Source organism: Coregonus lavaretus (genome assembly GCF_964263955.1).
Source record: "Coregonus lavaretus genome assembly, contig: HAP1_SCAFFOLD_1721, whole genome shotgun sequence".
In the NCBI taxonomy this organism is placed as follows: domain Eukaryota; kingdom Metazoa; phylum Chordata; class Actinopteri; order Salmoniformes; family Salmonidae; genus Coregonus; species Coregonus lavaretus.
The window spans coordinates 30,001-53,266 of NW_028158200.1; the positions used below are offsets into that span (position 1 = coordinate 30,001).

General features: G+C 46.3%; 1 protein-coding gene across 1 annotated transcript in view; it reads left to right on the top strand.

Annotated features, from left to right (window-relative positions):
* Window positions 1-23,266, top strand: part of LOC311124304 (protein unc-80 homolog) — a gene marked incomplete at both ends in the record, with an annotated part of 55,988 nt that overhangs the window by 29,219 nt on the left and 3,503 nt on the right. The window contains 20 exons of the mRNA XM_084198471.1: window positions 3,264-3,398; window positions 3,566-3,704; window positions 6,657-6,753; window positions 6,918-7,088; window positions 7,644-7,736; window positions 8,094-8,333; window positions 8,720-8,950; window positions 10,235-10,358; window positions 11,060-11,185; window positions 11,351-11,474; window positions 11,785-11,991; window positions 13,616-13,800; window positions 15,389-15,554; window positions 15,790-15,981; window positions 17,127-17,271; window positions 18,447-18,500; window positions 19,464-19,545; window positions 20,122-20,233; window positions 20,600-20,620; window positions 20,852-21,057. Of these exons, the coding sequence (XP_084054597.1) occupies window positions 3,264-3,398; window positions 3,566-3,704; window positions 6,657-6,753; window positions 6,918-7,088; window positions 7,644-7,736; window positions 8,094-8,333; window positions 8,720-8,950; window positions 10,235-10,358; window positions 11,060-11,185; window positions 11,351-11,474; window positions 11,785-11,991; window positions 13,616-13,800; window positions 15,389-15,554; window positions 15,790-15,981; window positions 17,127-17,271; window positions 18,447-18,500; window positions 19,464-19,545; window positions 20,122-20,233; window positions 20,600-20,620; window positions 20,852-21,057 (2,850 nt within the window). The remainder of the gene's footprint in view (window positions 1-3,263; window positions 3,399-3,565; window positions 3,705-6,656; window positions 6,754-6,917; window positions 7,089-7,643; window positions 7,737-8,093; window positions 8,334-8,719; window positions 8,951-10,234; window positions 10,359-11,059; window positions 11,186-11,350; window positions 11,475-11,784; window positions 11,992-13,615; window positions 13,801-15,388; window positions 15,555-15,789; window positions 15,982-17,126; window positions 17,272-18,446; window positions 18,501-19,463; window positions 19,546-20,121; window positions 20,234-20,599; window positions 20,621-20,851; window positions 21,058-23,266) is intronic.

Sequence of the window (23,266 nt, forward strand, 5' to 3'; positions counted from 1 at the left end):
CACGAGATCGATGAACAAAATGTATAAAGAGGTAATTGCTTATAAATATTCCTAGGCCTAGCCAAAATGGGTTTTAAGGGAACATTCACAGAGATATATTAACTAGGTTAATAATCTGTTTTCTTCGGTGGGAACCCATAGAGAACGTGCATGGGAAATGTTTAGTCCTGCATTAAACTATACCAGTTTATAATTGTATGATAGACTCAATCACAAGAAAAGATTGGAAATGAATGTTAGTGTTGCTGTTAACTGGTAGTTTAGCTGCTGAGAGAGACCCCCAGATCTGGTACATCATTTTTTACAAATTTGTTTGACGTGAAACCGTCACTTTCTTAGAGATTGATTGAAGACAGAATACAAGGATGTTAATAGGAATGGATGTCGACTTGGATGGTGTAATAGATTATTCCATTTGTTTCCACAGACGGGAGAAGACGAAAGAATGACAGAAATATCCTGATGCAGCAAAATTCAGAAGCTAGATAACTGCACAAAATGCACTAACTAATTGATAAAATAAAAAATATATCCATAGAGAGCGCCTGCATCCTAAATGTGATTGGGAATGGTTGCTGAAATGACAGCTCATGCTCAATGAGAAGTGGTCGAGCTTTTCTTTTCACCGGTCTGTCAATTACAAAATATGGATATTGAATATTGGAATGTACAGTTGATGTCAGAAGTGTTCATGTTAATGAAGCACTGTGAAGGGCATTTCTGCTCTTTCTCTGTCTGTCGCTCTGTGTGTGTGTGTGTGTGTGTGTATATACAGTTGAAGTCAGAAGTTTACATACACTTAGGTTGGAGTCATTAAAACTCGTTTTTCAACCACTCCACAAATGTCTTGTTAACAAACTATAGTTTTGGCAAGTCAGTTAGGACATCTACTTTGTGCATGACACAAGTAATTTTTCCAACAATTGTTTACAGACAGATTATTTCACTTATAATTCACTGTATCACAATTCCAGTGGGTCAGAAGTTTACACTAAGTTTACACTAAGTTGACTGTGCCTTTAAACAGCTTGGAAAATTCCAGAAAATGATGTCATGGCTTTAGAAGCTTCTGATAGGCTAATTGACATCATTTGAGTCAATTGGAGGTGTACCTGTGGATGTATTTCAAGGCCTACCTTCAAACTCAGTGCCTCTTTGCTTGACATCATGGGAAAATCAAAAGAAATCAGCCAAGACCTCAGAGGAAAAATTGTAGACCTCCACAAGTCTGGTACATCCTTGGGAGCAATTTCCAAACACCTGAAGGTACTGCGTTCATCTGTACAAACAATAGTACGCAAGTATAAACACCATGGGACCACGCAGCCGTCATACCGCTCAGGAAGGAGACGTGTTCTGTCTCCTGGAGATGAACGTATTTGGTGCGAAAAGTGCAAATCAATCCCAGAACAACAGCAAAGGACCTTGTGAAGATGCTGGAGGAAACAGGTACAAAAGTATATATCTCCACAGTAAAATTAGTCCTATATCGACATAACCTGAAAGGCCACTCAACAAGGAAGAAGCCACTGCTCCAAAACCGCCATAAAAATGCCAAACTACGGTTTGCAACTGCACATGGGGACAAAGATCGTACTTTTTGGAGAAATGTCCTCTGGTCTGAAGAAACAGAAATAGAACTGTTTGGCATTAAAGACCATCATTATGTTTGGAGGAAAAGGGGGGGGGGGGGGGGATTGCAAGGCAAAGAACACCATCCCATCCGTGACGCACAGGTGTTGCAGCATCATGCTGTGGGGGTGCTTTGCTGCAGGAGGGACTGGTGCACTTCACAAAATAGATGGCATCATGAGGAAGGAAAATTATGTGGATATATTGAAGCAACATCTCAAGACATCAGTCAGGAAGTTGAAGCTTGGTTGCAAATGGGTCTTCCAAATGAACAATGACCCCAAGCATACTTCCAAAGTTGTGGCAAAATGGCTTAAGGACAACAAAGTCAAGGTATTGGAGTGGCCATCACAAAGCCCTGACCTCAATCCTATAGAAAATGTGTGGGCAGAACTGAAAAAGTGTGTGCGAGCAAGGAGGCCTACAAACCTGACTCAGTTACACCAGCTCTGTCAGGAGGAACGGGCCAAATTTCACCCAACTTATTGTGGGAAGCTTGTGGTAGGCTACCCAAAATGTTTGACCCAAGTTAAATAATTTAAAGGCAATGCTACCAAATACTAATTGAGTATATGTAAACTTCTGACCCACTGGGAATGTGATGAAAGAAATAAAAGCTGAAATAAATTATTCTCTCTACTATTATTCTGACATTTCACATTCTTAAAATAAAGTGGGGATCCTAACTGACCTAAAACAGGGAATTTTTACTAGGATTAAATGTCAGGAATTGTGAAAAACTGAGTTTAAATGTATTTGGCTAACTTGTATGTATATTGAAATACTTCATGCATTTGAACCCTGGTCTGTTTGGTCCTAGGAGTATTTGAAATGTATTTGGAAACAAGTACTTTAAAATAGTTTAAAATAGTATTTATAGAAAATTATTTGAATACTTCAAATAGAAGTAGTTGATTCGGCCACATTATTTGAAAATACTTAAATACAGTAAATAAGTATTTAAAATACAAATACTTAAACGCTCATGTATTTGAACCGGAGGACTGATGCCAAGATGCTGCTTCAACCCAGCTTTAGGAGGCCACAGAAAATGCAGCCCAAATCCCAAAATTCATTCTGAATTGTGCCTACACATGGTGTTACAATATGACAATGCCTTCTTACAAGTTCGTATGATTTCTCCCTGTAATGTGTTGTAGGCCTATGGTGACTATGAGAGTAACCCACTGTAATGTGTTGTAGGCCTATGGTGACTATGAGAGTAACCCACTGTAATGTGTTGTAGGCCTATGGTGACTATGAGAGTAACCCACTGTAATGTGTTGTAGGCCTATGGTGACTGAAAGTAACCCACTGTAATGAGTTGTAGGCCTATGGTGACTATGAGAGTAACCAACTGTAATGTGTTGTAGGCCTATGGTGACTATGAGAGTAACCCACTGTAATGTGTTGTAGGCCTATGGTGACTATGAGAGTAACCCACTGTAATGTGTTGTAGGCCTATGGTGACTATGAGAGTAACCCACTGTAATGTGTTGTAGGCCTATGGTGACTATGAGAGTAACCCACTGTAATGCGTTGTAGGCCTATGGTGACTATGAGAGTAACCCACTGTAATGTGTTGTAGGCCTATGGTGACTATGAAAGTAACCCACTGTAATGTGTTACAGGCCTATGCTGACTATGAGAGTAACCCACTGCTGAGACAGGGGATAGAGTTCTGCTGCAGACAGTTCTACATCCTGCACCGTAAACCCTTCATCCTCCAGCTGTTTGCCAGCGTGGCCCCACTGCTGGAGTTCACAGTAAGTGTGTGTGCATCTCTCTGATTCAGAGGGCTTGGGTTAAATGCAGAAGACACATTTCGGTTGAATGCATTCAGTTGTGCAGCTGACTAGGTATCCCCTTTACATGATAAGCCTATCTGCATCTGCGTGTGTTGTCTGACCATGTGACTGTGTCTCCCTCCCAGACGTGCACCAGCACAGGCCTGTCTAAGGGGGTGTCTGCTCAGTGCCTGTTTGACCTGCTGGTCTCTCTGGAGGGAGAGACACGTGATACCCTGGATGCCCTGGAGCTGGTTAAGGCTGAGAAACCCCTACGATCCCTGGGTAAACACCACCACCTCAACCCCCCTGGGTCCCATCCTCAGGGGTATTAGATCATTAGAGGTTGTATCCGAAATGGCACTCTATTCAATATCCTGTATGCCATTTATCAGACGCTTCTATCCAAAGTGACTTACAGTCATGCAAGCATACATTGTACGTACAGATGGCCCCGGGAATCGAACCCACCATCCTGGCACTGCAAGCACCATGCTCTACTAACTGAGCTACAGAGGATCACACTCCCTATACTGTGCTACTTGTGACCAGCCCACATAGTTTTGCTGGCGTGGCCCAATGTTTTTGGTTATGACAGTGTGAGCTGATCAGGAGAAAATAAAAACTTAGGGCCCTAGTTAATAGCCTCTAACTAAGGCCTGGAGTTTCTCCTTGTCAGGTTTCTCTAGTTATAGACTCTTACTAAGGCCTGGAGTTTCTCCTTGTCAGGTTTCTCCTAGTTATAGACTCTTACTAAGGCCTGGAGTTTCTCCTTGTCAGGTTTCTTCTAGTTATAGACTCTTACTAAGGCCTGGAGTTTCTCCTTGTCAGGTTTCTCCTAGTTATAGACTCTTACTAAGGCCTGGAGTTTCTCCTTGTCAGGTTTCTTCTAGTTATAGACTCTTACTAAGGCCTGGAGTTTCTCCTTGTCAGGTTTCTCCTAGTTATAGACTCTTACTAAGGCCTGGAGTTTCTCCTTGTCAGGTTTCTTCTAGTTATAGACTCTTACTAAGGCCTGGAGTTTCTCCTTGTCAGGTTTCTCCTAGTTATAGACTCTTACTAAGGCCTGGAGTTTCTCCTTGTCAGGTTTCTTCTAGTTATAGACTCCTACTAAGGCCTGGAGTTTCTCCTTGTTAGGTTTCTCCTAGTTATAGACTCAGGCCTGGAGTTTCTCCTTGTCCGGATTCTCCTAGTTATAGACTCTTACTAAGGCCTGGAGTTTCTCCTTGTTAGGTTTCTCCTAGTTAATAGCCTCTTACTAAGGCCTGGAGTTTCTCCTTGTCAGGTTTCTTCTAGTTATAGACTCTTACTAAGGCCTGGAGTTTCTCCTTGTCAGGTTTCTCCTAGTTATAGACTCTTACTAAGGCCTGGAGTTTCTCCTTGTTCGGTTTCTCCTAGTTATAGACTCAGGCCTGGAGTTTCTCCTTGTCCGGATTCTCCTAGTTATAGACTCTTACTAAGGCCTGGAGTTTCTCCTTGTTAGGTTTCTCCTAGTTAATAGCCTCTTACTAAGGCCTGGAGTTTCTCCTTGTCAGGTTTCTTCTAGTTATAGACTCTTACTAAGGCCTGGAGTTTCTCCTTGTCAGGTTTCTCCTAGTTATAGACTCTTACTAAGGCCTGGAGTTTCTCCTTGTTCGGTTTCTCCTAGTTATAGACTCAGGCCTGGAGTTTCTCCTTGTCAGGATTCTCCTAGTTATAGACTCTTACTAAGGCCTGGAGTTTCTCCTTGTTAGGTTTCTCCTAGTTAATAGCCTCTTACTAAGGCCTGGAGTTTCTCCTTGTCAGGTTTCTCTTAGTTATAGACTCAGGCCTGGAGTTTCTCCTTGTCAGGATTCTCCTAGTTATAGACTCTTACTAAGGCCTGGAGTTTCTCCTTGTCAGGTTTCTTCTAGTTATAGACTCTTACTAAGGCCTGGAGTTTCTCCTTGTCAGGTTTCTCCTAGTTATAGACTCTTACTAAGGCCTGGAGTTTCTCCTTGTCAGGTTTCTTCTAGTTATAGACTCTTACTAAGGCCTGGAGTTTCTCCTTGTCAGGTTTCTCCTAGTTATAGACTCTTACTAAGGCCTGGAGTTTCTCCTTGTCAGGTTTCTCCTAGTTATAGACTCTTACTAAGGCCTGGAGTTTCTCCTTGTCAGGTTTCTTCTAGTTATAGACTCTTACTAAGGCCTGGAGTTTCTCCTTGTCAGGTTTCTCCTAGTTATAGACTCTTACTAAGGCCTGGAGTTTCTCCTTGTCAGGTTTCTTCTAGTTATAGACTCCTACTAAGGCCTGGAGTTTCTCCTTGTTAGGTTTCTCCTAGTTATAGACTCAGGCCTGGAGTTTCTCCTTGTCCGGATTCTCCTAGTTATAGACTCTTACTAAGGCCTGGAGTTTCTCCTTGTTAGGTTTCTCCTAGTTAATAGCCTCTTACTAAGGCCTGGAGTTTCTCATTGTCAGGTTTCTTCTAGTTATAGACTCTTACTAAGGCCTGGAGTTTCTCCTTGTCAGGTTTCTCCTAGTTATAGACTCTTACTAAGGCCTGGAGTTTCTCCTTGTTCGGTTTCTCCTAGTTATAGACTCAGGCCTGGAGTTTCTCCTTGTCAGGATTCTCCTAGTTATAGACTCTTACTAAGGCCTGGAGTTTCTCCTTGTTAGGTTTCTCCTAGTTAATAGCCTCTTACTAAGGCCTGGAGTTTCTCCTTGTCAGGTTTCTCTTAGTTATAGACTCAGGCCTGGAGTTTCTCCTTGTCAGGATTCTCCTAGTTATAGACTCTTACTAAGGCCTGGAGTTTCTCCTTGTTCGGTTTCTCCTAGTTATAGACTCAGGCCTGGAGTTTCTCCTTGTCAGGATTCTCCTAGTTATAGACTCTTACTAAGGCCTGGAGTTTCTCCTTGTTAGGTTTCTCCTAGTTATAGACTCTTACTAAGGCCTGGAGTTTCTCCTTGTCAGGTTTCTCCTAGTTATAGACTCTTACTAAGGCCTGGAGTTTCTCCTTGTCAGGTTTCTCTAGTTATAGACTCTTACTAAGGCCTGGAGTTTCTCCTTGTTAGGTTTCTCCTAGTTATAGACTCTTACTAAGGCCTGGAGTTTCTCCTTGTTAGGTTTCTCCTAGTTATAGACTCTTACTAAGGCCTGGAGTTTCTCCTAGTTATAGTCAACAATAGAACTTGACTGATAATGGTAATGTTCTTCCTACAGCATATCTTAAGGCCTGAAAGTGCTTCAGCATGAATTCAATTGGTTCTATCTGTTTCAGACTTCTGCTATGGTAGTGAGGACCTGGCCTTCTCCATCAGTGAGTCCATCAAGCTGTGTGTGACGGTAGTGGCCTACGCCCCAGAGTCTTTCAGGAGGTGTGGCTTCACTTCACATCACTCACCACCAGCCCAATATAGCAACATTGTACAGTAGGCTTAGTATATGTTAACACCCTCTCCTATCTTCTTCTGTGTGTGTTTTCATGCCTGCGTGTGTGTGTGTGTATGTGTTTATGCGTTGTGTGTGTGCACTGTATCAGTCTACAGATGCTGATGGTGCTGGAGGCCCTGGTGCCGTGTTTTCTCCAGAAGCTGAAGAGCAACACCATGACCATGGAGTCAGCCTCGGCAGCGCGGGACGAGATCGCCGCCATCGCCGCCCTGGCCACCTCCCTGCAAGCCCTGCTCTACAGCTCAGAGACCCTCACACGGTCAGACACACACACGCACACACACATACATACACACACACACACACACACACACACACACACACACACACACACACACACACACACACACACACATACATACAAGCACAAGCTATGCATCTGATAAGCAGATATGGCCCATCATGTGTTCCAGCCCTAATTGAAAGTGATATTTGTCATTTTTCTCCTCCATCTCTCCTCCCCTCCATCTCCCCTCCCCTCCATCTCCCCTCCCCTCCATCTCCCCTCCCCTCCATCTCCCCTCCCCTCCATCTCTCCTCCCCTCCATCTCCCCTCCCCTCCATCTCCCCTCCCCTCCATCTCTCCTCCCCTCCATCTCCCCTCCCCTCCATCTCCCCTCCCCTCCATCTCTCCTCCCCTCCATCTCTCCTCCCCTCCATCTCCCCTCCCCTCCATCTCCCCTCCCCTCCATCTCCCCTCCCCTCCATCTCTCCTCTCCTCCATCTCTCCTCCCCCCCATCTCCCCTCCCCTCCATCTCCCCTCCCCTCCATCTCTCCTCCCCTCCATCTCCCCTCCCCTCCCACCCCTCTCAGGCCTATGACTGCCCCCCAGTTGAGTCGCTGTGACCAGGGACACAAAGGGGCAACGACTGCCAACCACGCCATGTCTGGAGGACCCAACACCAGGTGTGGAGTAGCCTACTGTAGGCATGGTCCATTAGGGTGCCATTTTGGACACAGTCCGGCAGGTGTAAAGTCCATGACTTATTTCACCTTCATTTAAGTCTCTTAAAGACACTGTACCATGTGGTAGTTGTTATGAACATATTGTTGTTTTATTACTTTTCCTAATTTTCTTAATAACTGAAAGACATAAATGTAGTGTTGTTGATGTTCCTGGATGCTGTTTTGCTGTAGTGATATCAATTCACTCAAAGACAATAGAAGATGTCCCATCTGTTTATACCACAATTGGTATAAATGATCATGTTTCATGGATGCTTGTTTGTGTCGTGTACTCGTGTTGCTTGGTGTCAATGTCAGTCGCCTTGTGTCCGGCATCAGGGACAACCTTCACCTGTTGGAGGAGGGCCAGGGGATGCCCCGCGAGGAGCTGGACGAGCGCATCGCCCGCGAGGAGTTCCGCCGGCCCAGGGAGTCCCTCCTGAACATCTGCACAGAGTTCTACAAGCACTGCGGCCCGCGCCTCAAGATCCTGCAGAACGTGGCCGGGGAACCCCGTGTCACCGCCTTGGAGCTGCTGGACATCAAGTCCCACATGAGGTGACTGGTTGGATTTAGTGCATAGTGTTTTAACCAGGTGGAAACTATCCTAATTGAATGCCCATTGTGAAGCACCCACCTGGGTGACAGTGGCCACGTGTGAGATACACTTTAACCATGTATGACATCGCTATTCACTGTGACATGGTATTGACTCATACAGGGACCTGATTTGACCTGATTTGCAGAAACTTCTATAATTGTGCGTGTGTGATTGTGTGTGTACAATATGTATGCCTTTATGTGTGGGTGTGAGTGCGGTGTGTGTGTGTGTGTAATTCCCTGACCCTGCGTGCGGTTGTGCATGTGTATATGATTGCGTGTGTGTTTTTGTGTATGATCGTGTGTGTGTGTGTGTGTGTGTGTGGTTATGTGTTTTCCCCCAGATTGGCAGAGATCGCCCACTCCCTCCTCAAGCTGGCCCCCTACGACAGCCTGACCATGGAGAGCCGAGGCCTACGCCGCTACGTCACCGAGATGCTGCCCATCACCGATTGGTCGTCCGAGGCCGTGCGGCCCGCCCTCATCCTCATCCTGAAGCGGCTCGACCGCATGTTCAACAAGATCCACAAGATGCCTACGCTCAGGTGCGCTCGCCCACAGGCTCTGTGCTCCAGGTCTGTTGCCGCGCTGCGCGCCCTTTAACCCTTGCTCCTTCACAACCATACCATACTGTGGTGTTACAGTGGAGTGAAGTACCGTACTGTGGCGTTACAGTGGAGTGAAGTTCCGTACTGTGGCGTTACAGTGGAGTGAAGTACCGTACTGTGGCGTTACAGTGGAGTGAAGTACCGTACTGTGGCGTTACAGTGGAGTGAAGTACCGTACTGTGGCGTTACAGTGGAGTGAAGTACCGTACTGTGGCGTTACAGTGGAGTGAAGTACCGTACTGTGGCGTTACAGTGGAGTGAAGTACCGTACTGTGGCGTTACAGTGGAGTGAAGTACCGTACTGTGGCGTTACAGTGGCGTTACAGTGGAGTGAAGTACCGTACTGTGGCGTTACAGTGGAGTGAAGTACCAAACCGTACTGTGGCGTTACAGTGGAGTGAAGTACCATACCGTACTGTGGCGTTACAGTGGAGTGAAGTACCGTACTGTGGCGTTACAGTGGAGTGAAGTACCGTACTGTGGCGTTACAGTGGAGTGAAGTACCGTACTGTGGCGTTACAGTGGAGTGAAGTACCGTACTGTGGCGTTACAGTGGAGTGAAGTACCGTACTGTGGCGTTACAGTGGAGTGAAGTACCGTACTGTGGCGTTACAGTGGAGTGAAGTACCACAGCTGAAGTCAACTCTGTTCCTAGCCCAGCTTGCTGAACTAGCCAGAGTAGTGCACTGCTGCTTCCGTGGGTGTAAGTGTCATCGCTGCTGGCTGCTCACAGTTTGATTGTGTGTGTGATGACTGCTGAGTTTGGCTCTGCTTATGTGTGTGTCTGTGAGCTCTGTGATGTCATCTTTCATTATGAACTGCTTTCGGCTCACATAGAGAGTCATCAGAACCTGGACCTGGTTATTGATACCTCTGCTGACTAGTGATGGGATTGTCTATTTAATAGCCTTTCCAAACCAAACGTTTTCAAAATGTGAAATTATAGTGTGGTATTTTGTTAAGTGTGTGCTGGGTTTGTGGTGGATGTGTGTATCAGTGGAGGCTGGTAGGAGGATCTATAGGAGGACGGGCACATTGTAATGGCTGGAATGGAATAACTGGAACGGTATCAAACATATGGAAAGCACATGTTTGACTCTGTTCTCCTATAGCTCCTCCCACCAGCCTCCTCTGTTGTGTATGTTTATGAGCGTGATTAGTAAGTTAATGTGTGTGTGTGTGTGCGAGCGAGCCTGTGTGTACGTGTGTGTTTATACTGATTGTGTGTGTGTACCTGTGTGTACCCTACAGGAGACAGGTGGAGTGGGAGGCGGCCAGTAGTCTGATTGAAGGTATCTGTCTGACTCTCCAGCGTCAGCCAATCATCTCCTTCCTCCCTCACCTCCGCTCCCTCATCAACGTCTGTGTCAACCTGGTGAGGAGTGGTCACACACACACACACACACACACACACCTCAAATACACACTGTGACTTAACTATGATGTTGCTTGTTTGCGTGTGTGTGTTTCTCTCTGTGTGTGTGTGTGTGTGTGTTTCTCTGTGTGTGTGTGTGTGTGTATTTCTCTCTCTCTGTGTGTGTGTGTGTATTTCTCTGTGTGTGTGTGTGTGTGTGTGAATTTCTCTGTGTGTGTGTGTGTGTGTGTGAATTTCTGTGTGTGTGTATTTCTCTCTCTGTGTGTGTGTGTTTCTCTGTGTGTGTGTGTGTGTGTGTGTGTATTTCTCTGTGTGTGTGTGTATTTCTCTGTGTGTGTGTGTGTGTGTTTCACTGTGTGTGTGTATTTCTGTGTGTGTGTGTGTGTGTGTCTATTTCTCTGTGTTTTTGTGTGTGTGTGTGTGTGTTTCTGTGTGTGTGTGTGTATTTCTCTGTGTGCGTGTGTGTGTGTGTATTTCTCTCTCTCTGTGTGTGTGTGTGTGTGTGTGTGTGTGTGTATGTTTGTGTGTATTTCTCTCTCTGTGTGTGTGTGTGTATTTCTCTCTGTGTGTGTGTGTGTGTTTCACTGTGTGTGTGTATTTCTGTGTGTGTGTGTGTGTGTATTTCTCTGTGTGTGTCTGTGTGTGTGTATGTGTGTGTGTATTTCTCTGTGTGTGTGTGTGTGTGTGTGTGTGTGTTTCAGGTGATGGGGGTAGTAGGTCCCTCCAGTGTGGCTGATGGACTGCCCCTGCTCCACCTGAGTCCCTACCTGTCCCCCCCTCTACCCTTCAGCACAGCAGTGGTACGCCTGGTGGCTCTGCAGATACAGGTGACTGACTACCGAGCCCAAGAACAGACCTCTGGGGAACTGTGTGTGTGTCTGTTGTGTCTGTGTGTGTGTATGTTGTGTGTCTGTTGAGTGTGTGTGTGTGTGTGTGTGTGTGTGTGTCTGTCATAATGAAAGATTTATTTTGTTCTCTTTCCTGATTGACAGGCTTTGAAGGATGACTTCCCTCTGAGCCATGTGATCTCCCCCTTCACCAATCAGGAGAGGCGAGAGGGCATGCTGCTCAACCTGCTTATTCCATTCGTGCTGACCGTGGGGTCAGGGAGCAAAGGTCAGAGCCCTGGGTCAAGAGGTCAAATGTCACCAATCTGTGTGTGTATGTATGCATACGTGCGTCTGAAATAATGGCTGTGTTCCATCCATACTTGAATGTCACCTTGCAGTCACCTGCCAGATCTCACAGCGCCTGGATAGGTGTTAAAAATATCAGTTACCTGCATCATATATATAACAATCTGATGCTCGCCTGCACCATCGATGACCTGGCACCCAATGAATAGTTGATATGTGTTGCACAACTGCAATGTGGTCGGCCTGGAACGCAACCAATGTGTGTGTATGTGTTTGTTCCCCCTCTGCAGACTCCCCACACCTGGAGCAGCCAGAGGTCTCCCTGCTCCTGCAGACGGTCATCAACATCCTGCTCCCCCCGCGCATCATCAGCACGTCCCGGACCAAGAACTTCATGCTGGACACGTCCCCCGCCCACTGCTCCACCCCGGGGGACCAGGGCAAGGACCTGAGGAGAGAGGGCCTGGCCGAGTCCACCAGTCAGGCTGCATACCTGGGTAGGGTTAGACTTATGCAGACTTAGACTATTTAGAATAAGACTTACACTTAGAACTTACATTTATTCTAAGGGAACTTTATTTTCCCTGCGATAGACTAGCGTCCTGTCCAGTTGGTGTACTTGTACATCAAGCTGCCTCACGTTACAGAAACAGGAGATAGACTAGCGTCCTGTCCAGGGGGTGTACTTGTACATCAAGCTGCCTCACGTTACAGAAACAGGAGATAGACTAGCGTCCTGTCCAGTTGGTGTACTTGTACATCAAGCTGCCTCACGTTACAGAAACAGGAGATAGACTAGCGTCCTGTCCAGGGGGTGTACTTGTACATCAAGCTGCCTCACGTTACAGAAACAGGAGATAGACTAGCGTCCTGTCCAGTTGGTGTACTTGTACATCAAGCTGCCTCACGTTACAGAAACAGGAGATAGACTAGCGTCCTGTCCAGGGGGTGTACTTGTACATCAAGCTGCCTCACGTTGCAGAAACAGGAGATAGACTAGCGTCCTGTCCAGGGGGTGTACTTGTACATCAAGCTGCCTCACGTTGCAGAAACAGGAGATAGACTAGCGTCCTGTCCAGGGGGTGTACTTGTACATCAAGCTACCTCACGTTGCAGAAACAGGAGATAGACTAGCGTCCTGTCCAGGGGGTGTACTTGTACATCAAGCTGCCTCACGTTACAGAAACAGGAGATAGACTAGCGTCCTGTCCAGGGGGTGTACTTGTACATCAAGCTGCCTCACGTTACAGAAACAGGAGATAGACTAGCGTCCTGTCCAGGGGGTGTACTTGTACATCAAGCTGCCTCACGTTACAGAAACAGGAGATAGACTAGCGTCCTGTCCAGGGGGTGTACTTGTACATCAAGCTGCCTCACGTTACAGAAACAGGAGATAGACTAGCGTCCTGTCCAGGGGGTGTACTTGTACATCAAGCTGCCTCACGCTCCTATGAGCCGTTCAGGCTCGCATAAACCAAGACTCGTGCATAGCTACTTAGACTTAGACTTACATTTAGAACATCCATTTTATTCTGAGGGAAGTCTGTTCTGCAGGGTTCTGATTTAGGCTCCAGTGGCAGAGTGGGAGGATGAGGTGTTGAATAATAGTGGATGGCTGGTTAAAAGATGTAGGAGCTGATGGGTTGTTGATGGAGGTGGTGTTTCTCTCTCCATTACTTTCTCTCTCTTTTTCTCTCCCTCCCTTTCTCTTCCTCTGACTCCTCCCTTTCTCTGTCTTTCTCTCCCCCCTCTCTCCCCTTTCTCTCTCCCCTCTCTCTCTCTCTCCCCTCTCTCCTCTCTCTCCCCTCTCTCTCTCCCCTCCCCTCTCTCCCCCTCCCTCTCCCCACTTTCTCTACCCCCTCCCCTCTCTCTCACTCTCGCTCCCCACTCTCTCTACCCCCTCCCCCCTCTCTCTCCCCCTCCCTCCCCCCTCTCTCTCCCCCTCTCTTTACCCCCTCCCCTCCTCCCCTCTCTTCCCCCTCTCTCTCCCCCCTCTCTCTACCCCCTCCCTTCCCTCTCTCTACCCCATTTCTCTCCCCTCCTCCCCCTCTCTTCCCCCTCTCTCTCCCCTCCTCCCCCTCTCTTCGCCCTCTCTCTCCCCTCCTCCCCTCTCTCCCCCAGCTCTAAAGGTGGTGCTAGTGTGTTTTGAGCGGCAGCTGGGGAACCAATGGTATCGCCTCAGCCTGCAGGTCAAGGAGATGTCTCTGAGGAAGGTGGGAGGCCTGGCCTTCTGGGACTTCATAGACTTCATAGTGCGCACTCGGATCCCCATCTTCGTCCTGCTGCGACCCTTTATCCAGTGCAAGGTAGGAGTCATGTGTAGTATTATACTGTACCCTCCATTCTGTATAGTATTATACTGTACCCTCCATTCTGTGTAGTATTATACTGTACCCTCCATTCTGTGTAGTATTATACTGTATCCTTCATTCTACTACCTTGTATAGTATTATACTGTATCCTCCATTCTGTATAGTATTATACTGTACCCTCCATTCTGTGTAGTATTATACTGTACCCTCCATTCTGTATAGTATTATACTGTATCCTCCATTCTACTACCTTGTATAGTATTATACTGTATCCTCCATTCTACTACCTTGTATAGTATTATACTGTATCCTCCATTCTGTATAGTATTATACTGTATCCTCCATTCTACTACCTTGTATAGTATTATACTGTATCCTCCATTCTGCATAGTATTATACTGTATCCTCCATTCTACTACCTTGTATAGTATTATACTGTATCCTCCATTCTACTTCCTTGTATAGTATTATACTGTATCCTCCATTCTACTACCTTGTATAGTATTATACTGTATCCTCCATTCTACTACCTTGTATAGTATTATACTGTATCCTCCATTCTACTACCTTGTATAGTATTATACTGTATCCTCCATTCTGTATAGTATTATACTGTATCCTCCATTCTACTACCTTGTATAGTATTATACTGTATCCTCCATTCTACTACCTTGTATAGTATTATACTGTATCCTCCATTCTACTACCTTGTATAGTATTATACTGTATCCTCCATTCTACTACCTTGTATAGTATTATACTGTATCCTCCATTCTACTACCTTGTATAGTATTATACTGTATCCTCCATTCTACTACCTTGCATAGTATTATACTGTATCCTCCATTCTGTATAGTATTATACTGTATCCTCCATTATACTACCTTGTATAGTATTATACTGTATCCTCCATTCTGTGTAGTATTATACTGTATCCTCCATTCTGTATAGTATTATACTAGAGATCCTGGTTCGAATCCAGGCTCTGTCGCAGCCGGCCGCGACCGGGAGACTCATGGGCGGCGCACAATTGGCCCAGCGTCGTCCAGGGTAGGGGAGGGAATGGCCGGCAGGGATGTAGCTCAGTTGATAGAGCATGGCGTTTGCAATGCCAGGGTTGTGGGTTCGATTCCCACGGGGAGCCAGTATAAAAAAATATGTATTCACTAACTGTAAGTCGCTCTGGATAAGAGCGTCTGCTAAATGACTAAAATGTAAATGTAAAAATGTATCCTCCATTCTACTACCTTGTATAGTATTATACTGTATCCTCCATTCTGTATAGTATTATACTGTATCCTCCATTCTACTACACTGTGCCTCTGTAAGAGCCCTGCAAAGTGTTCCCCTCTATATACCTCTTCTTCTATGTTCTTTCTAGGGCTAGAATCACAGAATCCTTTATTCAGCTTTCTCTGTCTCTATTTCTCTCTCTCTCTCTCTCTCTCCCCCCCCCCCTCTCTCTCTCTCTCTCTCTCTCTCTTTCCTTCTTCTTCTTCTTCTTCTTCTTCTTCTTCTTCTTCTTCTTCTTCTTCTTCTTCTTCTTCTTCTTCTTCTTCTTCTTCTTCTTAATCCCTCCCAGCTCCTGACCCAGCCAGCTGACTCCCAGGAGGAGATCACGGCCCGCCACCACATCGCTGACCAGCTGGAGCGCCGCTTCATCCCCCGCCCCCTCTGCAAGAGCTCCCTGTTCGCAGAGTTCAACAACGAGCTGAAGATCCTCAAGGAGGCCGTGCACAGTGGCTCTGGTTGGTGACCTACTGATTAGTACACTGGCTATTAGTAGACTAGCCGTTAGTATACTACTTTTTAGTGCACTACTCATTTAGTACACTACCCGTTAGTACACTACACTACCCGTTAGTACACTACACATTAGACACATAGCCAACTAGTAAACAAATGCCATGTTAACCTTTCATTATTAATGGATAGGTTATGATAAGAGATTGGTTAAGGTTGACCTATGTGTCTGTTCCACAGCATACCAGGGCAAGACATCCATCAGTACAGTGGGCACGTCCACCTCTGCCTACCGCCTGTCGCTGGCCACCATGTCCCGGTCCAACACGGGCACGGGCACGGTGTGGGAGCAGGAGAGCCAGCCGTCCCGCCAGCCCTCCCAGGACACGCTGAGCCGCACCGACGAGGATGACGAACAGGAGCAGGAAGAGAGTCAGACACTCCTCCTATCTATTACTAATACTATCACTCTATCACTGAGTCAGACACTCCTCCTATCTACTACTACTATCACTCTATCACTGAGTCAGACACTCCTCCTATCTACTACTACTATCACTCTATCACTGAGTCAGACACTCCTCCTATCTACTACTACTATCACTCTATCACTGAGTCAGACACTCCTCCTATCTACTACTACTATCACTCTATCACTGAGTCAGACACTCCTCCTATCTACTACTACTATCACTCTATCACTGAGTCAGACACTCCTCCTATCTACTACTACTATCACTCTATCACTGAGTCAGACACTCCTCCTATCTACTACTACTATCACTCTATCACTGAGTCAGACACTCCTCCTATCTACTACTACTATCACTCTATCACTGAGTCAGACACTCCTCCTATCTACTACTACTATCACTCTATCACTGAGTCAGACACTCCTCCTATCTATTACTACTACTATCACTCTATCACTGAGTCAGACACTCCTCCTATCTACTACTACTATCACTCTATCACTGAGTCAGATACTCCTCCTATCTACTACTATCACTCTTTTACAAAAATGGAGAGAAATAAGCTTTTTGTGTGTATGGAATATTTCTGTGATCCTTTATTTTAGGGACCAACACTTTCCATGTTGAGTTTATATTTTAGTTCAATGTATATAAAACACAGAGTCAGTTTTTTTGTCTGCACTGGGCCTTTAATGAATTATATCTCCCCTTTCATATTGGTTTTGTTTTTCTCTCTCCCTCCCTCTCTTTCTCTCTTTCACCCCTCTTTCACTATCTGAATGGTCTGGTTGTTGCATGTTTGGGTTTGCCTGCATGTCATTTTCACCCCCCACTCCCCCCAACCTGCACCGGCATTTTGATCGCCCCCTTTCCTCTCTCTCCCTCTCTCGCTCTACCTCCTTTCATCCCTCTCTCTCTCTCTCTCTCTCGCTCTACCTCCTTTCTCTCTCTCTCTCTCTCTCTCTCTCTCTCTCTCTTCTCTCTCTCTCTCTCTCTCTCTCTCTCCTCTCTCTCTCTCTCTCTCTCTCTCTCTCTCTCTCTCTCTCTCTCTCTCTCTCTCTCTCTCTCTCTCTCTCTCTCTCTCTCTCTCTCTCTCTCCTCTAGATGACTCTATCAGTATTCCCAGTGTGGTGAGTGAACACGAGGTCTTCCTACCCAGGCTCATCACGCAGCGACGCTTCTCCAGTCACGCCACGGGCAGTGCCCAGCCTGAACCAAGCACCCGCAGCACCATGCTGCCCAGCCACAGGTAACACACACACACACCCCTACACACACACACACACACACACACACACACACACACACACACACACACACACACACACACACACACACTCACAGTCTTGTACAACTAACCTTGTGGGGACACACAATTCAGTCCCATTCAAAATACTATTTTCCCTAACCCCTAACCCTAACCCTAACACTTACCCTAACCTTAACCTGAAAACGTAACCCTAACCCTAACCTAGCTCCTAACCCTAACCCTAGCCCTAGCTCCTAACCCTAACCCTAAAACTAACCCTAGCTCCTAACCCTAAAACTAACCCTAGCTCCTAAGCCTAACCCTAAACCTAATTCTAACCCTAACACTAATTCTAACCTTAACCCCAAACCCCTAAAAATAGCATTCTAGTCCCCACAAGTATAGTTAAACACGTCCACCCCTAGACACACACCTCTACACACACACACACCCCTACACACACCCATACACACATACCCATACACACACACCCCTAGACACACACCCCTACAACCACACACCCCTACACACACACACCTCTCCCTACACACACAACACATATGCACGTGCACACCCGCACACCTCACATGAGCACACGCGCTCACACATCACCTCCCTCCTCGACACTGGATTGTACTATGATTGTCCACACATCACCTCACTCCTCGACACTGGATTGTACTATGATTGTCCACACATCACCTCACTCCTCGACACTGGATTGTACTATGACTGTCCACACGTCAGCACGTTCAGTACATGTAACACACCGTCACTTCAGAAGACACAATCACAGTCATACTATTTCTGTTGTTTTAAAGCTGTTTATTTGTGTTTATTTGTGTAACCTTTTCTGGAGAACAGTATGCTGGATGAATAGCTAAGAAGTCAGGCCTGCTACCAGGCATAGTCATTTTAGCAGAGAGATTGTCTCTGAATACTTTAAAAACACACCCTTCCTGCCAAGGATTTCTTTAAGTAAGTAAGTATGGGAGGGAGGAAGGGTGCATATTTAGAGTATTCAAACAGGGCCCTAGATCAATGGAAAGTTCCTGACTAGCTGGTCCAGCTACTGTACCATAGGAGACCCTTCAGAGGAGAAGCCTTGGACATGAGGCAGCATTCTCTCCTCTCTCCCTAAACCCCTTCTCTCCTTCCTGCCCCCTCCTCTGCAGTGAACCCAATGTGCTAGATGAGTCTCAAGGACTGGAAGAGGGTAACCTGTCTAGGTACAGTGTCACGTCACAGCCCCCCTGTGTGTTGCGTCTCTCTATGTGCAGTTTGGGGGGGGCTCGGCCAATCGGACGGCCTCCTCTGACTACTTCGTTTTCCTCACTCATTATCTCATCCAATCAAAACCGCCGTTGGTCCATCACCCTTCCTCCTTGTGTAGGTAGAATTGAACGTAGTCTCTTGTTCCCCCTCGAAGCTACCACACTGACACCACCCATCTCAAGCCATCCACTGGTGCCTCTTTAACCCTTTCAATCCCTGGGCGGTGTGAGGACGCTGGGGAGCGGGTGGGTAATGTACTGTGTCTCAGCCAGCTCAGTCCATCGGTGCCATCATGGTCTTCATACTGTTTCAGGCTTTTCAGTGTTCAAATTGGACGTCCTCTCCAGGATACCAATCTGTGGGGCATGGGGTACTGGAGTGGCAATCGATCAATGAAATGATTACATTTATCTTATCAAGAAGTTAGACATTACCAGATAGGTTCATGTTCTAGTTCTGTGCACTGGGAATATGGTACAAGCTGTCTACATAAGAACACAGATCACTCCAGACCCCATAACCCCCTTTGTGTTTTGGTGTATTCTTGCGCTGTGATTGGGTGTCCTTGATTGGTGGGTGTGTCGGTGTCGTGTGCAGTGGAGTGATTGGGTTAGTGGGGAGAGATGGGAAGAATGTGAGGAGCAGTGGACAGACACACCTCCTCTTGACTCTCCTGTGTGTCTCAGTGAAAGAGAGAGAGTTCATTAGGAGAAACACCACGTCTGTGTTGTACTGACTGGTTCTGTCTGTCTGTGTCTTTGCCTGTCTGTCTCTTTTCCTGTCTGTGCCTGTCTGTCTCTGTGTCTGTCTGTCTTTCTCTGTCTGTCTCTGCATGTCTGTCTGTCTGTCTCTGTGGTTCTGTCTGTCTCTGTGTTTCTGTCTGTCTGTCTGTCTGTCTGTCTGGTTGGGTGGTGTAGGGTGGCCAGTGTGCAGAGTGAACCAGGCCAGCAGAACCTCTTAAACCAACCTCCGCTGGGACGCAAAAGAGGACTAAGACAGGTGAGAGTGGTCTTCAAAGTGGAACTATAAATAGCTCCTTTTCAGTTTATTGAGAAAATATTTTGTTTTTCAAATGCATTATTCGCTATTATTGAATTGGAATTTCAGTTTACTTCCTGAATTGACTGACTCCAATTTACCCTGGTTTATACTGGGGTGCATTCAGTTTGATTGAACGTTTGCTAAGTTGAGGAACGGTTTGTACTGAATGGCACCATTCCCCAAAACGTTCTTGAACCGACTTTGAGGTCAGTTTTCTCCATTTGGTGGGTGTGGCGGGGTGTGGCTTGAAGCAATGAATGACGAATTTAAAGGAAAGCAGTGCATTTTGAACACACAATCCAACCCCTCCCCGGTTTTTCAACAGGTCGCTCAGTACAGCACTGTTTCCATTTCATTGAACGTTCCACTACGTTCTTTCGTACTGAACGCAGCCCTGATCTTGTCACATGATCAGGGAAAACTCTGTCCCTAATTGTGGATAATTATGAAGAGGCTATCCACATTGACATTCACAGTGGAAATTATTTGTGGATTTGTTGATTGATTGGTTGATTGATTGATATTTCAATGCAGTTGCGACGCCCCCTGCTGTCCCTTCCGAAGAGTGAGCTGCGAGGGCCAGGTCGCTCTGGAGCCCGGCTCTCCACCACCCGCAGGAGCATCCAGCCCAAGAACAAACCTCTGGGTAACTGTGTGCACATGAGTGTGTGTGTGTGTCTGTTGTGTGTGTTGTGTGTGTGTGTGTGTGTGTGAGAGAGAGATTCTGTAACTACAGCAAACTTGCCCTACACTTCAGATCAAGCACACTTCAGTTCAAATGTAGACCTTGTGATATTAACTATTAATACTAAATATTTTCTCATTAACGTATCTCTGACAATCTGATTCATCCCACTCTGTGTGTTGACTTGATCTGACATGTACCGATCCTCCTCATTCACAACCGTTGTCTCTGTTCCAATGTGTCTTAATCCCCTGTCACTTCCGACCCCAATAACTGACTCTGTTCATTCTGTGTTCTGTTTATGCCTTTGTTTCGATTCGAATAAAGAAACTTTATTGGACTGCGAAGGTGAGACACCTATACTTCCTCCCTCTCCTCTTGCAACGTAATGACGCCATCTCTCTGAAACCTCTCACCTGATACGTTGCTCTGCATGTCTGTCTTGCATCCCCCCCATGCTCCCGCCCCTTCCACTCCTCTCCCTCACCCCTGGTAGTGGTTGTGGTAATGTGTCCGCTAGTCCCCAAGGTGGTGCTGTGATGAACTATGAGTGTGATAACTGTGATGATGTCTCCTCAGCAACCCATGGGTGGGACCAGAAAAGGGTGGTCACCTTCACAGAGAGCCAGCAGGCTCAGGCGAAGAGCCCCACCCCCGGTGGCGCCGATGCCCACCCAGAGGGCAGGAAGGCCAGCCCGGCCCCTCCACTCGCTCCCCCTGCTGCCCCTGGTGCCGCCTCCTCAGCCATCATCAAAGCTGACCTCCACAGCCCTGCCAAGAAACAGGTACGAATGGGGGAGTAAGGATATTTTATGACATTGTCAATTCTCTCTCTGTAGTTTGGGTCATGTCGATTTGGTAAGAAGGTACGCAGAATGGTCCTTTTGTGTAGCTTGCATTTTGTACGTTCCTACGATATATAAATTAAAGGGAAAATCCACTCCAGAAATGAAACTCATGAAACTCCTCTCAATGTGGTGTTCTATAAGTGGGTAAAATACCTATTTTCACCATGATTTAACTTCTAAGTGGTCAGTCTGTGAAATCAGGAAATCGTGTTGTAACGTGTCATCACGATAAGGTTCTCGTTACTGGAGATAAGGAATATCACATTTCATAATGCTTTTAAAATAACTACCTGCACTCCATATCGCCAAATCAGCCAACAGATGGTATGGGGGATACTTGTCTAGAACACAACCATCCGTCTATATCGACATGGCAAAGTATATATTTCACTTAGATGTGCTCAAACTAAATAGTGGACCAAATTATTCCACTCAGTTTCTTCTTCAACTACCATCACGCAGCACCCGTTTCTCCTCTCCCTCCTCGCCCGTTGTCTGTGTCTGTGGGAAACGATGACTGAATATATGAATGGGCAAAGCTGTTGATCACATCGCTCCATTCATTCCTATGTGAAGACTCAATAGTGCATTGAAGCCAAATGAAGTCAGTTAAAGGCCCAGTACAGTCAAAAATGTAATTTTCATGTGTTTATATACATATATTTCCACTCTATGAGGTTGGAATAATACTGTGAAATTGTGAAAATGATGATAATGCCCTTTTAGTGTAAGAGCTGTTTGAAAAGACCACCTGAAATGTTTGCCTGTTTTGGTGGGGTGGAGTTTTGGCCTGCCTGGGGACATCACCAGGCGGTAAATTAGTTAATAGACCAATAAGATCTTAAGACAGTTCCAAACCTTTCTGCCAAAAATAGCTAGTTTTCAGTTTTCCCCTCCCCACTCAGACCACTCCCAGATAGTCTTAGCAAAATTATTGCTTGAGAAATTGCTCTTTGCCAATAAGTAATTTTTGTTTATTTTTGACCATTTTAATTGAAAACAATCAAATCAAATCAAATTTTATTGGCCACATGCGCCGAATACAACAGGTGTAGACATTACAGTGAAATGCTTACTTACAGCCCTTAACCAACAGTGCATTTATTTTTTATAAAAAAGTAAAATAAAACAACAACAAAAAAGTGTTGAGAAAAAAAGAGCAGAAGTAAAATAAAATAACAGTAGGGAGGCTATATATACAGGGGGCTACCGGTGCAGAGTCAATGTGCGGGGGCACCGGCTAGTTGAGGTAGTTGAAGTTATATGGACATGTGGGTAGAGTTAAAGTGATTATGCATAAATAATTAACAGAGTAGCAGCAGCGTAAAAAGATGGGGTGGGGGTGGGGGGGCAGTGCAAATATATTGAGGGAGAGGTTGTTATCCTGGCACCACACGGCCAGGTCTCTGACCTCCTTCCTATAGGCTGTCGTTGTCGGTGATCAGGCCTACCACTGTTGTGTCGTCGGCAAACTTAGTGATGGTGTTGGAGTCGTGCCTGGCCATGCAGTCATGGGTGAACAGGGAGTACAGGAGGGGACTGAGCACGCACCCCTGAGGGGCCCCCGTGTTGAGGATCAGTGTGGCAGATGTGTTGTTACCTACCCTTACCACCTGGGGGCGGCCCGTCAGGAAGTCCAGGATCCAGTTGCAGAGGGAGGTGTTTAGTCCCAGGATCCTTAGCTTAGTGATGAGCTTTGAGGGCACTATGGTGTTGAATGCTGAGCTGTAGTCAATTAATAGCATTCTCACGTAGGTGTTCCTCTTGTCCAGGTGGGAAAGGGCAGTGTGGAGTGCAATAGAGATTGCATCATCTGTGGATCTGTTGGGGCGGTATGCAAATTGGAGTGGGTCTAGGGTTTCTGGGATAATGGTGTTGATGTGAGCCATGACCAGCCTTTCAAAGCACTTCATGGCTACAGACGTCAGTGCTACGGGTCGGTAGTCATTTAGGCAGGTTATCTTAGTGTCCTTGGGCACGGGGACTATGGTGGTCTGCTTGAAACATGTTGGTATTACAGACTCAGTCAGGGACATGTTGAAAATGTCAGTGAAGACACTTGCCAGTTGGTCAGCACATGCTCGGAGTACACGTCCTGGTAATCCGTCTGGCCCTGCGGCCTTGTGAATGTTGACCTGCTTAAAAG